General features: G+C 37.9%; 1 protein-coding gene and 1 pseudogene across 1 annotated transcript in view; both read right to left on the bottom strand.

The window, feature by feature from the left end:
* Window positions 1-7,641, bottom strand: part of LOC115778359 (lymphocyte antigen 75-like) — a 47,100-nt gene extending 39,459 nt beyond the window's left edge. The window contains exon 1 of the mRNA XM_030726455.1: window positions 7,543-7,641. Within this exon, the coding sequence (XP_030582315.1) occupies window positions 7,543-7,559 (17 nt within the window). The 5' untranslated portion in view covers window positions 7,560-7,641. The remainder of the gene's footprint in view (window positions 1-7,542) is intronic.
* Window positions 4,187-5,986, bottom strand: LOC115778360 (brevican core protein-like; annotated as a pseudogene).
* Window positions 7,642-16,601: the final 8,960 nt, after the last annotated feature.

Below are 16,601 nucleotides of genomic sequence, written 5' to 3'. Positions count from 1 at the left end.
ATCCTCTTCTTGTGTACAGCCTGGTTTTGATCTTCCAGTTCAGTTTGTTGTGTATGTGGTTGCCCAGGTACTTGTACTCTTCCACTACATCACATTGGAGAGTTCACTGTGTTATACTTTTGTCCATATATAGCACACAAAAGTGTCTGTAGTTATCAGAAAGACGTCATCTGGACATGGCAAGATACACAGAGTATTATAATCTTTATAATTTTTGGTCATTACAAGTGTGCTTGTTATTGGACTTACATGCTGTGATGTCACACCATCTTGTGTAATCCTTAAAAATCATGTAGGACATCCAGAGTACTCTAATGACGGATCTATAAACCATTTACATATAAAACACGTACTTCATGTTCTTGAAATTACTTATTTACACTGCAGTTCAGATGTTTAATACATAGAATAGAATAGAATAGAATAGAATAGAATAGAATAGAATAGAATAGAATAGAATAGAATGGCTTTATTGTCATTATACACCATATATAATGACATTACAGGTGCTTCTCCCACTGTGTAGCAACATAGTTAAATCTATTTAACAGAATAACACAATAAAACATAACTAAAACACTTTGTAATCTGTTTAAGTTATATTTACACAGATACGGAAAAATATCACAATAATAAATATGAAAAAGAATATGAGTGTGGACGTCTATGAGTGATATGGGTATAGATGTGTGTGTTGGATATTAGCAACAGTAGCAGCAGTTTGGTAGGTTATAAACATTATCATTGCACAGAGTTGCCACTCTCAAGGTGTTAGTGCACATGATGGAGACATTGACAGAGAAAACGCCCAGTTCAATGGTTGTTTAATGTTCTAATGGCCCAAGGGTCGAAACTTTTTTTTAGGTTGGATGCTTTCATTGACCTGTCTCATTTGCCAGAAGGCAAATGTTCAAACAGGTGATGCGCAGGGTGGGACGGATTGTTGAGTATTGAAATAGACCTTCTTGGGCATCTGGAGCCACCAATCTACTCCAGAGAGGGCAGAAGGCAGCTGACAATTTTCTGGGCTGTGTTTGTGATCCTCTGGAGAGCACGTCCGTCTGCAGCTGAGCTCCCAGCATACCGGGCAGAGATGCAGTACGTGATCACACTCTCAAATGTGGATTGCTAGAAGGTCACCAGCAGCCTCTGATCCAGTTTGTTCTTCCTGAGGACCCTCAGGGAGTGTAATCTCTGCTGGGCCTTTGCCATCACTGCATTGGTGTTGATGGACCAGGTCAGCTTCTCTGATATGTGGACTCCCAGGAATCTGAAAGAAGTCACTGTCTCCACCACACCCCCGTCGATGTAGAGAGGGATGTGGTCCACTCTGGTCCTTCGGAAGTCTACAATGATCTCCTTGGTTTTTGAGGTGTTCACCAGCAGGTTATTGGCTAAACACCACATGGACAGGTGTTTCACCTCATCTCTATATACACCCTCATCCCCTCCTGTAATAAGTCCACCCAAGGTGGTATCATCCACAAACTTAAGGCTGAAATTTGACGGATGGAATGGTGTACAGTCATGTGTGAAAAGGGTGGGACAACAGAAGGAGGCACAGCAAACAGCCTTGGGAAGAGCCGGCGCTTAGGAGTAAATGTGGATGACAGGTGGGAGCCCAGCCTCACTGACTGTGGTCCCTAAGGCAGGGTGGCATTTTTAATATAGGAACACAGAGGCAGGTAGATGCTGGAGCAAGACACTGGAGAAAAACACTGGTGTCCCATCTGAGCTCATAATCAACAAAAAGTGGCAAAAGCAAACATACCTTTTTAAATTCCACCACTTTTGTTTAGGTTGACATGTGGGTGCCCTCTAGAGGTCAAAAATGTGACTCATGCAGTGAGGAATCAGAGCTGCTTCTCTGCTACCTACATGTGCATGTGGGATCAGTCAAAATAAAAGTGTTGGTAAGATCATAAAATTCCAAGGCTATTATAGAGTGGCCTTAATATAAGTAGAGTAGAACAGTATTTAATAAAGTTATGTCTCCACTTGTTCAGAAGAAGAACATTCAAAACCCACCCGCTCAGAAGGAGGCGTTTAAAATGCCGTAAAATTTGGCGTTCCAACAGGATTTTTGCAGACCTTTATGGCATTTTGACTTATTAAATAGCAATTCTTTCCATCATTTCTTTATCAGACATGTTGCAAAAATTGACTCGGGGATCTGCAGTTGATGTTTTGCAATCCTGAATTACTCCCTGTTCATTCATATAATTAATTGAAGCAGAGTTCCTACTGCACAGGAGCCTCCGCCATGTTGTACAGATAGCTGTAGACACTCACTGCGGTACTGCTCTCTGACCCCTTAGTTGAATCAACAAGTCATATCATGCTCTGAAAATTGGAATATACATCATAAATGAATACATAAATCCAAGTTAAGCCAACTATTATTTACAACCAGATGTCTGGCTTGTCCATTTTTAAGAGAACATGGAGTAATGGAGCTAATGGTTTTGACAGTGAGCAAAAGCATTAGTTTCAGCAGGCAGCCCACTGTGGGCCCCAGCAGGGCAGTCAATAGTGTGGGGTGACCACACCAAGCAGAGAGGGGCTCATAATGAGGGCCCACCGTAGGCCGTCACCACACCCACACTAGATTTGGCAAACGTGCCCCACGTTTTCATCCAGTAATGGTCCTTCCTCACAAACAGCTGATGGATTTTGTTTCCTCTCGAGCCCAAATCAGGGATCATTGGGTTGTAGGGCAGACATGAAAACCCCTACACCAGGGATCCTCAAATCCAGGCCTCGAGGTCCGGTGTCCTGCAGGTTTTAGATGTGTCCCTGATCCAACACACCTGAGTCAAATATAGAAGTTATTAGCGTGACTCTGGAGAACTTGACTGCGTACTGAGGAGGTAATTCAGCCATTTGATTCAGGTGTGGTGATCAGGGACACATCTAAAACCTGCAGGCACCGGACCTCGAGGCCTGATTTGAGGATCCCTGCCCTACACTATGGAGCCACTTGCCCTCAAAGAAACAAATAAACAAAATCTCTTAGAAAATGGGAAATGACTTAATAGCTTTCACTGCTTATGTTCTTTTCTTTCAATAAGATCCAGTTTAGTTTGGATTTGGATGTGCCTGTAAACATGGCCGTGCGGGCCCACAGTAAACAGGTGTGGTGAACTGTCGGGGCTGTGTGAGCATGGACTGCAGGGGGGGTTGGGTTGGGTCTACAGGAGCCCCAAAGGGTAAAACTGCCCTGTTCACACAGTCCCATAGTCACCAACAGTGACCCACTCTGTACCAACACAGGCATGTTTGGTCTTCTGTAAAGTCTCAGTATAAATGTGGAATATGCAAATGAACGGAGAGAAAGATTTTATGTCTTTATGGACTTTTGCTATACATGCCTCCATCATTACATACATGTGTTGTAAGTGTATTCTACATTATGGTTTGTATGGTTGGTATTCAAAATGTTTACTGCCATCAGCTCATGAAATCTTTTCTGCTGTGATTTTTTGGGACCAGCAGCTGAACTCAAATTGATCTAGTTCCATATTTTGAACAACAGCTGGACCATCTGGACCCCCAAAGAGAACATTAAGATGACCCAAAACTGCAACAAGGTGTGATAAATGTAGCCATAAATGTGGGCATGAAAGGTTGTCTGTTGTTTTTTATTGCATCACAGGGCACAGGACATATTCCACAAACTACTGACACTAAAAGAAATAACAATCTTTCATTCATTCACACTCAAGTTGCTCAAATTATTACAGCTATCCTGTTCAGAAAGTAATTTTGTATGGTTGATAATTCAAAATCAGCACGACATATCTATAAAACGTGACTAACAACTGGCACCATGAAAACACAACACTTCATTAGCTGTTCAAAATCTAATAATAAAATCCAACACACTTCACCCAGTTTAAATGCAGATCTCCTTTAACCTGTTTGAATAATATTAAAATTACCTCATTTTATTCTTAAGAAAGCCAGACAGCAGGATGAGGAACTAGAGTTTCATCATTTTTATCTACTGTTCAGTTACATAAGTAACATGGTTCACAGTGAATTAGAAGCAGTGAAAAGTATTAACTCATACAAAGCAGATATGCTGATGATAATTATAAAAAAGTAAACAGAAGAGACCCCTATGATAACTGAATTAGCTCCTTTTACAGATAATATTCAAATTATAACATAGTTTATATCTAGCACCTAAAGAAACAAAACCCTGTTAGCATATGAACATAAACAGAGGTGGGAGATGGGAGCTGGAAGGCACGCAAGCAGTGATCACCAGGATACCGATGATGGCAGTGATGTCATCAGGTTACATCCAGTAACACAGAAAGTTTCTTCTCTCTGCACCATCTCTGATCTCCATACTGCCTGTGCCATTCTTGGATAAGGTTCCACAGTGCTGTACCATCGGGGGGCAGAGGGGCAGGTCAGAGTACATCATATCTGCTCCATTCACCACAGCCATTCACCAGCCAGGAAACGCAGACCTGTCCACACCTAGGGGGGAAGAAGCAGCCAGTGATTCTTCAAGAGTTTAATACAAAAGTCAATTTGTTAAAGTGGTCAATGAGAGTACTTGCAACACAGAATTGTAATAAAGATACAACAATCAAAAATCGGATGGGGCACATCCAACTGCAAAAAACAAACAAACAAACAAATACAAAAAAAAAAGAAAGAAAGAAAGAAAGAAGAAAAAATGAAAAAAGAGATCAAATATGAGATCAAGTCAAATAGCAAGTTTAAGCAGCTACTGATATGTAGTTAAATACAGTAAACTCCAGCTGTTAGCTTTAGTTGACCTGTTATGAAATTGGGTTATTTTAAAAGCCCCCCCCCCCCCCCCCCCAACAAAAAAATAAAATAAAATAAAATAAACAAATAAATAAATAAAATAAACATCCCTCAATGACTAGCTACTGAAAAAGCACAAAAAACCCCACTTTGGTTAAAGTTACTGTATCAGTCTATGGTATCAGTGTGGTAAAGCATTCTAAACCATTGTGTTTTTGAAATGTAGCTGGAGAGTCAATTTTCTTCAATCAGCAAAACAGAAAAGCTGTGCATTGCGTGTCTTGTTGTGTGTTGTTTGTAGTTGTGTGTTATGAAACACATTTAGCCCATGGTGGAACAGTCTAAATAGCTCAAAGAAGCACAAATGAGAGGACAAGCACATCTGAAATGTGTAATTGTTTAGTAAAGGAAAATGTTCATATGGACGAAAAGCTCAACTGTGAGGTGGTCGGCATTTTATAAGAATACAATAAATATAAGAATAAAATGAATATAATTATTGAAAAAAACTGGGCAGCACTGATACAGGTTCCATTAATCTAATGACCTCAGTTTTGAGTTTTTATTTGTGAGGTCTGTTATCCCTCCCTTGGTTCAGATATTCTGCATCATTTAGGACACGACTTTATCTTTCACACATATTAGCGGAAAATAAAGTCCCATCAGGCACAATAAAAGCTGTATTTTGTATGTTTTGCTCACTAAAATGAAAAAGAGCATTTTATCCTGTTTTTTGCTAAGATGCTGATTCAGAGCATCCTCAGCAGTTAGCCGGTTATAGAAAGTGCAGAGCAGTGTTTGATAAAGGTGGCTTGGCTGCTAGCATATTCTACTGTAACAAACACCATAGGCAAGAAAAAAAAATTAAATAAACATTTCTTAGCTGTATTGGTGATTGTGAACCACCTCCTCAGTGTTAGCCTCCATCACCCTGCTCCTCATATAGTCGTAGTCTTCAGGCTGCACGCTTACCAATTCGTAACTGAGGGCTCGGCAGTACTCCAGAGCCTCCTCCCAAGTCTTACTCTCATTTACCAGTAGCAGGTTGTCCCCATAGCAGATGAAGGGAAACCGATCTGAGCAGTTGTGGGTAGCCGTCTGTTTACTGAGAGAGGAGATGGTGACACAGTCACCGTTGTTCATGGGCTCATGAGGGACCCAGTTTGTGTAGTCTGACACGCCTGCACTCCAGTTCCATGTTTCCCTGCAGAGTAGGTGTTAACATTTTCAAACTTTTACTACTAAGTTTTTTGCTTCCTGTTAAGTTTTCTTTGTCATTGCAGACTAGCTGATGTTAGACTACATGTGGTGACTTAAAAAATGGTGGCATTATAGAAATATAAGACAAAAGAAATTGAGTAAATTTGCTACTAAGCTACTGTAAAATCAGCTGCAGCGGTTTAAGAGCAACAGTTTGCTGTTGTGTTAGTGTTTACCTTCTCTGTACAGTCCAATCCAGACCGGAAAAATCCTGTTGATTAACGTTTCCATTTACGTCGCCTTGATCATTGTAATTCGCCAAATTTGTACTCTGGCAGGAATCCCGGGCTTCAGACCAGGTTTTGACTCGGGGTTAAAATGGGAATGGTCACAGATGAAAAGTAATAACTTTGACAATCAGCACCACCAATCCTGAAATATGAACAAAGAAAGAATAATTTCATAATTTAAGTCCCATTTGTTCTCATTAGAAGAATATTCTAAAGATTTTACAGCTGATTATATTAATCATAGCATGACGTCAGCAGCGTTTCTTGGACGTTTAGCTAGTTCACCGTGTATTAGAAATCCCTGATTACCAGCATGGCAGCAGGAAACATTTTGCAAACATAGAAAAACACATTGTAAATTAAATTAAGACACTTCAGTTCACAACCTATATAATGTTAAACAAAAGGCAAACACAGCAAACATAAACATATACTACAATGTTGGTAATGCGATACAAACTACCAAAGTCTTAATATTAAACTATATGAGTAATGTACATTATTTTGCTTTCACATGAAACCCCTAAAAGTATGGTTATAAATGAAGGTAATTTAATTATATATATATATATATATATATATATTATATATATATATTATAATATATATCTATATATATATATATATATATATATATATATATATATATTTAATGTTTAATCATTGAAATTCGGACCTAGATTAATTTGATTCCCATAAAGGGAGAGAGAGGAGAGAGAGAGAGGGAGAGAGAGAGAGAGGAGAGAGAGAGAGAAAAAGCAGGTCATAAAAACATGGTTAAACATTATATTTGACATTTGGATATGGATAACCAAATTTGATTGCCAGTGATCTTGAAGAAGAAGAAAAAACAGCAGCTTCAAATGATTTTGAGTGAACTGTTATCTGTTCGTGATGGTGCATGGAAGTAATGTGACTTATAAGAAAGAGTGATCAGCAGTATCTGTGTTAGTTCTAACCATAACTGTTCTACCTTTGCACAGGCACCCCTTTCATCATTCATAAGTTCTTCAAATTTCTCTTCTCTCAACCCTCGTGCTCAGTTTGTGAGACTAAATGTCAATCAGGCTCATTTCTAGTATCTAACAGAGCCGACTGCATGGCACTGAACAGGAGTGGCCCTCCAGTCCCATTGTACATTCTGTATAATGACAATAAAGGCTTTCTATTTTATTCTATTCTATTGGCTTCTTGGAAATTTGTTTACATACAAACCTCACAGCATGCTTAATTAAAATTTAGATTGGTCAAAGAACAAACTCACATTTCATTGTTGTCCATGTAATATACGTAACCACAGTTTTCACCATAGCTTGGCTCATAGTTTGGATCAAGTTGAAGTGTCCTCCTTTGGTCCAGGTCCAGCTGTTATCCCCTGGGTTAGAACTCCATAGGCTAGGACCCCATAGGCTAGGACCCCATAGGCTAGGACCCCATCGTTTAGGACCCCTTCGTTTAGGACCCCTTCGGTTAGGACCCCTTGTTCAGGACTCCCTGAGTTAGAACCCCCTTCTCTGTACAGACCAATCCATGCATGATAGCTCTTCAAGTCAAGATCTTCTGAATCTGACAGTGTATGGAAAGTCGCCAAGTCATTTTGGCCACCAAAGCTACCGGGACAAAGATTCAAACAATTTTATCACACAGAATACAACTTACTGAGATTTTGCTCATTAGTTAAAAATTCTTTACATTTACATGTGTTCTGTATGATTAGAAGAATATTTTAACTCAGTGTTTAGAAAAATTTTCTTTTTCCCTTCCATTAATTTAGAAAAATATCAAAAACAAATTAAGTAGTCAAGCACTGTTTATGAATCAAGGATCAGGTGAGTAACTTTAACACTGTGGACATGCTGAGAGTTACGTGGAACATAAAAATATGTGAAGTGTTTAAACTGAGAAATGTTACTGTTCATGAAATATATATGGGCTCAGGAATGGGCTCAGCCATCCCTAAATGCAAGTTAAAGCTCTGTCAATGAAAGAAGAAGCCATATCTGACCATCATTCAGACATGCCATCTTAAAATGGACTGAGGCTAAATTGAAAACTGTTCTGTGGTCAGACGAATTAAAATTTGAAATAATTTTTAAAAAGAATGGGACAATATTCCTATCCCACAAGTCAAGCAGCCACTCTCCTCCTTACTCAGATGTTTACTGTTGTTAAAAAAAGAGGGGATGCTACACAGCAGTGAACAGGACCCTATCCCAACTTTTTAAAGATGTGTTGCTGCCATCAAATTCAAAATGAGCTAACATTTTTATCACTTTCCCTGTTAAACATTTTATATCTGCATACTTTGCTAAACTGATAATTTATGATAATGAAAATAAACAGATAAGTGGTCATGACCAACAAGATGAAAAAGGAAACTCTACTTCCTGCAGTAGCTTTGGGCCTCCTGCCAGGTGTAATGTATTTCAATGTATGAGTAATTTCTTGACACCACTGATCCCAGTCCAGATACAGTACAGCTGAGGAGGAGGAGGAGGAAGGTCCCAACCAAGCTGCTCTTCATCACTGTCATCAGATTTCTGTTGTACAAAGAAAGCCTCATACTGAAACATATTGCTGTATTTAGTGAGAACACAACACTTTTTCTTAATTATACAGTAAACAAGCACTGGGAAAAAAACATAAAACCATTCTTGGAAACTGAAACACTAAACTGTGTTCAGTCATTTAAATCAGCTGAGGAGATGCAGAAGTGTTAAAGCAGTCAGTTGGTGAAGTTACCTGCTCAGGTGCATTGCTTTGGTTGATGCTGCAAGTGGTTTGATGCTCAAAGTCCATCTGGATGCTCATCTTCCAGGGAGATGTCCTATTACTTTAAATCTTTTTTTGAGAACAATCATTTGACTAGGTTACACACTTAAGTCAACAATCAGCTGCTGCAACTCCACAAATCATTTGACTGATGGCAAATGAAGGGAAGATGTACACAGACGTAAAGGAATAAAAACATCTTGTCTGTGACGCAGAGGAAGCAGGCAACTAAAACTACTGCATCATTATTGTGTTTGTGGTCACCCAGAGTTAAATATCACTCAAAATAAAACAAAAAAAACAGCAGCAGATTATAGTTTAGATTATAGTTATTTAACTGGGTTTTTACCATAATAAAGCATGTTTTTAATAACAAATGGTAATAATCAGATACAGTGAGACTAAAAACAAAGTTGGTTTAAGTAGCATTATATGTCTGTCTTTGTGTTGGCCCTGCAACAGGCTGGCGACTTGTACAGGGTGTACCCTGCCTCTCGCCCTACAACAGCTGGGATAGGCTCCAGCCCTACTGGACCTACTTCAGTTTGAAATATTGTAACACCTAAGCTATACCAAAGAAAGTTTTTCATATCTTATAGCAAACCTTATTAAATACAGGAATATCAATTCAATTCAATTGGTGCTATATAAATAAATTGAAATTCAATTCAATTCAATTCAATTGAAATTATGTGGCGCCAAATCACAACAAATAGTCGCCTCAAGGCACTTTGAATTATGGGTAAAGACCCTACAATAATACAGAGAAAGCCCAAAAGTCAAAATGGCCCCCTATGAGCAGCACTTGGTGACAGTGGGAAGGAAAAACACCCTTTAAACAGAAAGAAACCTCTGAGAGAAAGAGGCTCAGGGAGGGGCAGCCATCCGCGGCTACTGGTTGGGCTGAGGGGAAGAAAAAAGACATGCTGTGGAAGAGAGCCAGAGATAATAAGAATAAATTATTAAATGCAGAGTGGAGTATAAACAAAGCAAATAAAGTAAATATCACATATAAAGCACTAATCGATATGTACTTTACTTTAGGTCATATGAATGTGTCAATATATATTAAAAATTCATCTCATTTTGAGCATGAGTGATCACTATATTGAGGTTTGAGTTTCCACCTAAGACGAGTACTGTGTGTGTGTGTGTGTGTGTTGAGATATACCAAGGGTTTTCTATGTACCGCTTTTCTGGCTCCAAAGATGGTGGAAGATATAGAGCAGCTGTGCCTTCAAGGCCCCCCTCAGAAAGCTCCAGCCTGGCAGAAAGATGGCCTAGTGGCAGCTGCGCGAAGCTGACACCTGAAGAAACCTGTTACCAGCTTATTCCTCCCAGGTTTCAGCGTGTTCGTTCATCGAACAGGAATGAGACAAAACAACGGAATAAGGAGTCCAATTATTAAATTTAATTAACCATTTTCATACAGTTTACAGATTAAACAGAGAATTTCAACAGCTGAATGATCTCGAAGTCTCCATTTCTATCATTGTGTAGTCTCCATCAGTGTGGTCCGTTGCCCAGCGAGAACATAAAGTTCCTGATGACACAAAACATTATAAGCTTCTGTATTTTTAATCAGTTATGTTTATCTTCCAGTCTAAGACAAATTTCTCAGGGAAATAAGGGCAAACATATACCATGAGTATATTCCTTCACACCCCACCAATGTGAAAAATTCCAATAAATAGATTGAGCGGTTAGTGCTCTGTTTGTGCTGGTTTGTGCTGATTTGTGTCGTTAAAATTTTCTTTTGTGGCTTTCGTTTCTGAGTTATTAAAGATTATTTTTTAGGTCATCCAAAGGTCACCATCCCCCCATCTTGCTCCAAAACAAACCAGAGTGGTCTACTTTATTAGTGCATCGTGTTATCGCATAATTTTCTGATTGGTTGATATGTTGCATTTTTCACCAATAGGAAAGGAGTTGTCAGCAATTACTTTGTTTGTTTGTTTTGTTTTTATAGCAAGCACTTCCTGTTAGTGAACTCCTGTTTTCGCCTTTTATTTCTGCATAAAACACGCATCGAAGGTGAGGACACTACATAGGAAAAAACATGGCGTAAATATTTGGGCATAATCTGGTTTTACTTGGCAGCAAACCACAAACCAGCACAAACGACAGTTTAGTTTAACGGCACAAACCAGCACAACGGCGCGACTAATAAAGTAGATCATTCTGGTTTATTTTGGAGTAAGATGGGGGGATGGTGACCTTGAATGACCTAAAAGATAATCTTTAATAAATCCAAAACGAAAGCAGCACAAATGAAAATTTTAACCGCACAAACAAGCACAAACGGAGCACTAACCGCTCAATCTATTTTGCCGGGATTTTTCACGTGGGTGAGGTGTAGGCTTCATGCAGCTCTAAGAGGCTTGTCAGGGAGTGAGGGGACACAAGATCCCGAGACCTCACAGGAGACTCACTCGAGATAGTGCTTAGTAAGAGGTGGTAAACAAGGAGAGAGGTGGAAAATACCAGATTTTCTAAGTATTGCCAGATTAGACCAAAGAGTATTGGTAACTGATGGGAGTTACCCAGTTAATTACTTTTCCAGCCTTTTTGTTGCTCTGTCCAAACTTTTTTGAGATATGTTGCCTTGAAATTTCATGAAATAGTAAAAGTAAACATTTTTGTGAATTTATTTATGAGATTTGCCCAACATTGCATTCTGTTTTAAATGTATTTTACATAACATCCCAACTCTTTTGGAGTTGGTCTGTATTCTCCACACAGGCACAGGACTGACCTAAGGGCAAATTTAATACTATACTTTCCTCTGTGCACTGATACTGTTTATATGACTTGTAATATAAAGACTAAATCAAGGACAATATGCCCACATAATTAGCAGCTAATGAGCACAAATTAGCACCACACAGAACCCCCCCACCCTCCAAAAAACAAACAAATTTAAAAAATGGGACATCAGGTTATAACTTTTGTTGTTTTGATACTTTTTAAATGATTGGATTCATGGGGCCATAAATAGATGCTGAAAAGTTACTATTTCCATTTAAAAACAATAAATTGTGGGGGTGTTTTGGTTTGTTTTAAGTAGTTATATGGTTTTCTGGTTTTGGATTGTAAAAAATACACAGAAACTATTCTCATCTTTCTACACTCAGCATTAAGAGCTGGTTTCCTAAATGATTAAATATTAATGTAAGCAAGGCAGATATTTTCTGATGGCATGAATGGTGATATGAAAGTGACAGACCAGTTTACATTTAAACTGATTTTTTATTTTTTGCACAATCATCTGAAAACACAATCACATAACGTTGGTAGAACTATTATTAAATTATTGTATAAGGCTTTCATTTTATTCAGACCTTGCATTAGTGCAGTTTAGTCCATTTATTATTTTTGTCAAATTTCACATAACTGATGAAAAACTGTAATAAACAATTCATAGTATGAGAAGTTGAACTCATGCAGTCATCATTAATATATATCTTCTATATTTTGAGATAAACCCCCAATATAGCCCTCATATTTTTTAACATGTTATTATATTTTATAACGATTAAGCTGGACCAGTTTCACACATTTCACTTTTTGTTTTTGGGGAAATCTACATTAATTACCAGACATGCTGACAAACGCTAAAAACAGAAATAAATAAATGCAGGTTATGGAGAACCCGCTGCTGAATAATGCTGACAGACAGGAGTGTTTTCATGCCTGAGTTGGATGGACTGTTTAACTTTTAATTAGATCTAAATGAGAGGATATACTGCATTTGTGTCATGTGGTGCTTTTTTCTTTTTGTGTCCTGGTGGCTATAGGGTTAACTCTTGGTCTTGCAAATCTTTCCTCAAGTTTATTTTACCAAGTGATGTCAGGTGGATGCTGCGTGTGGCATAAAACAACACTGAGCTGTGGAGTTAAGACACGAGAAACTTGTATTTGAAAGTCAAAGGAGTTAAACCTGTTTATCTGATTTTCTTGTTTTTTTTTATGTCAAAGCAGCAAGTCAAGGTAGCAGCTGGGTGCTACACTACAATAACTATGATATAAATATTAATCACATTTGAAAAGCAGAACATTATGTTCTATGAAGCCAGATGATTTTGCATGTTTTACACAAAGACGTAACTTCCATATATATATATATATATATATATATATATATATATATATATATATATATATATATATATATATATACACAACTGTAAACCTTCCAAGACAGGCCGAACAAGGACAGCACTGATCAGCGATGCAGCCAAGAGATCCATGGTGACTCTGGATGAAATGCAGAGATCCACAGCTTGGGTGGGGGAATCTGTCCACAGGACAACTATTAGTCGTGCACTGCACAAATGTGGTCTTTATGGAAGAGTGCAAGAAGAAAGCCATTGTTAAAAGAGAACTATAAAAAGTCCTTTTTTGCAGTTTGCCAGAAGCCATGTTGGGGACACAGCAAACATGTGGAACAAGGTGCTTTGGTCAGAGGAGACCAAAATTGAACTTTTTGGCCAAAATGCAAAACGCTATGTCTGGCATAGAATTAACACTGCACATCACTCTGAACACACCATCCCCACTGTCAAATATGGTGGTGGCAGCATCATGCTCTGGGGCTGCTTCTCTTCAGCAGGGACAGGGAAGTTGGTCAGAGTTGATGGGAAGATGGATGGAGCCAGATACAGGGCAATCTTGGAAGAAAACCTGTTGGAGTCTGCAAAAGACTTGAGACTGGGGCGGAGGTTCACCTTCCAGCAGGACAACGACCCTAAACATAAAGCCAGGGCTACAATGGAATGGTTTAAAGGAAAAGCTTTCTTTTAAGGCCCGCCCTTAGGCCGTAACTATCCTGTAAGTAAATTTTAGTTATGTGGAATTAGGGCGTAATTATTTTTAATTACGGTGTAATTACTTTTACTACGGCTGAATTATTTTTAATTCCGCCGTAATTATTTTTTTAATTCCGCCGTAATTATGTTTAATTCAGCCATAGTAAAAATAATTACGGAGGAATTAAATAATAATTACGGTGGAATTAAAGATAATTATGGCGGAATTAAAAATAATTCAGCCATAGTAAAATAATTACGGTGGAATTAAGATAAGTACGGCGGAATTAAAGATAATTATGGCGGAATTAAAAATGATTACGGCGGAATTAAAGATAATTACGGCGGAATTAAAGATAATTATGGCGGAATTAAAAATGATTACGGCGGAATTAAAAAATAGTTATGGCGGAATTAAAAATAATTATGACAGAATTAAAAATAATTCAGCCGTAGTAAAAATAATTACGGTGGAATTAAAAATAATTATGGTGGAATTAAAATAATTCAGCCATAGTAAAAATAATTACGGCAGAATTAAAAATAATTACGGCGGAATTAAAAAATATTACAGCGGAATTAAAGATAATTACCGTGGAATTAAAAATAATTATGGCGGAATTAAAAAATATTACGGCGGAATTAAAAATAATTAAGGCAGAATTAAAGATAATTCAGCCGTACTAAAAATAATTATGGCGGAATTAAAAATAATTATGGTGGAATTAAAAATAATTACTGCGAAATTAAAAAATAATTCAGCCGTAGTAAAAATAATTACGGCAGAATTAAAAATAATTACTGCAGAATTAAAAAATAATTCAGCCGTAGTAAAAAATTATTATGGCAGAATTAAAAATAATTACGGCAGAATTAAAAAATAATTAAGCCGTAGTAAAAATAATTACAGACAGCGTAATTAAAAATAATTACATGTAATTCCACATAGCTAAAATTTACTTACAGGATAGTTACGGCCTAAGGGCGGGCCTTAAAAGAAAGCGTTACCGAAACAAAACATATTCATGTGTTAGAACGGCCCAGTCAAAGTCCAGATCTAAACCCAATTGAGAATTTGTGGCAAGATCTGAAAAGTGCTGTTCACAAACGCTCTCCATCTAATCCAACTGAGCTTGAGCTGTTTTGCAAAGAAGAATGTGCAAAAATTTCAGTCACTAGATGTGCAAAGCTGGTGAAGACATATCCTAAAGTATTGACTCAGGGGGGCTGAATACTTTGCACATCGCACTTTTCATTTTTTTTATCTGTAAAAAATGTTTTGAATCATGTATAATTTTCTTTCCACTTCACAATTGTATACCACTTTGTGTTGGTCTTTCACATTAAATTCCATTGAAATATATTTATGTTTGTGGTTGTAATGTAACAAAATATTGAAAAGTTCAAGGGGTATGAATACTTTTGCAAGCCACTGTATCAAGATGAGATTCTGCAACCAGTAGAATAGAATAGAATAGAATGCCTTATTGTCATTATACAGGATGTACAATGAGATTGGAGGGCCACTCCTGTTCAGTGCCATGCAACAGAAAATCAAACTCTCTAAAATAAAATCAAATCCCATGTGTCACAGTCTGGGACTGAACTCTTTCCTCCAAGATGACAAAGCTTGCCCCCACACAGAAGGGTTTATCAGAGACTACCTCCAGAACTTGGGAGTGGAAAATGGAATAGCCTGCCTGCAGTCCTGACCTCAGCCCCACTGAACACTTGTGGGATCATCTTGGGCATGCTGTTTGTGCCAGAGTCACTAACACAACCATACTGACTGACAAATGCTGGTTGCAAAATGTGATGACATCCCACAGCAGTGTGTGACCAGCATGAGGAGGAGGTGCCAGGCTGTTGTGGTTGTGTATGGTTCTTCCACATGCTACTGAGGGTCTTGTTTGTTTAAATAAATGAATTGTTAAATTGCCCTCATGTCTTGTTTTTTCAGACTTCAATCACCAAATTGAATAAATAACACCAAATGAGTCACTAGCAGAATAAGCTGTTTGGAACTGGCAGAGAAGATTTTCATGGGCGAAACCCACCTTTTCCTTACAAACATGGCTCCATTTAAGGGAAATAAACAGGCTTTCCAACCGTATAAGCAGCAGAGGTACAGCCTACAGCACCCTGTTAAAACCACAGCTTCTTTTTTTGCCTTACATGAAGAAAGTAATTTTTATAAACTCTAAATCAAGGTTATGAGCTTTATTAACTAATAAGCATGTTCCACTAATTCCAATTTCCAGTAATAATGTTCATTGATGTATAGCAGTCTTTAGAATTATTATTAATTAACTTTTACTCCTGGGAAGGAGTTATACTACCCAGCATTAAAACGTATAAAAAAGCAAGATTTATTCAATTTTATAGGCAAAAGAGCAGTTTAACTAAGCAAATTAACCTGATGTCACAGTCACAGGGGGATCTACTAACAGTGCACCAATTTAGATACAAAGAGTCAGACATTTCATTTCAATAATATTCAGAATTTCTTAAAGAGTGGCGCAAATTAGTGGCTTAAAACAAACAGACCAAAGACCTAGGGAGTAATGTACTAACAAAATAATGGTATACAAGTGCAGGTCTTAAGCACAAGTTTCTGTCTGAAGAAAAGCAGGGCAGTTCAGAAAAATGTGAGGAGGCTGAAGGAGAATCAATTTGTTGATGATATAAGGGTGGACTCTTCTGACTGAATTTGGGGACTGAGACTCAGGTCGAGTGAAGTATT

Source organism: Archocentrus centrarchus, chromosome 3 (genome assembly GCF_007364275.1).
Source record: "Archocentrus centrarchus isolate MPI-CPG fArcCen1 chromosome 3, fArcCen1, whole genome shotgun sequence".
Classification (NCBI taxonomy): Eukaryota; Metazoa; Chordata; class Actinopteri; order Cichliformes; family Cichlidae; genus Archocentrus; species Archocentrus centrarchus.
This window is presented reverse-complemented; position numbering and strand designations above follow the sequence as displayed.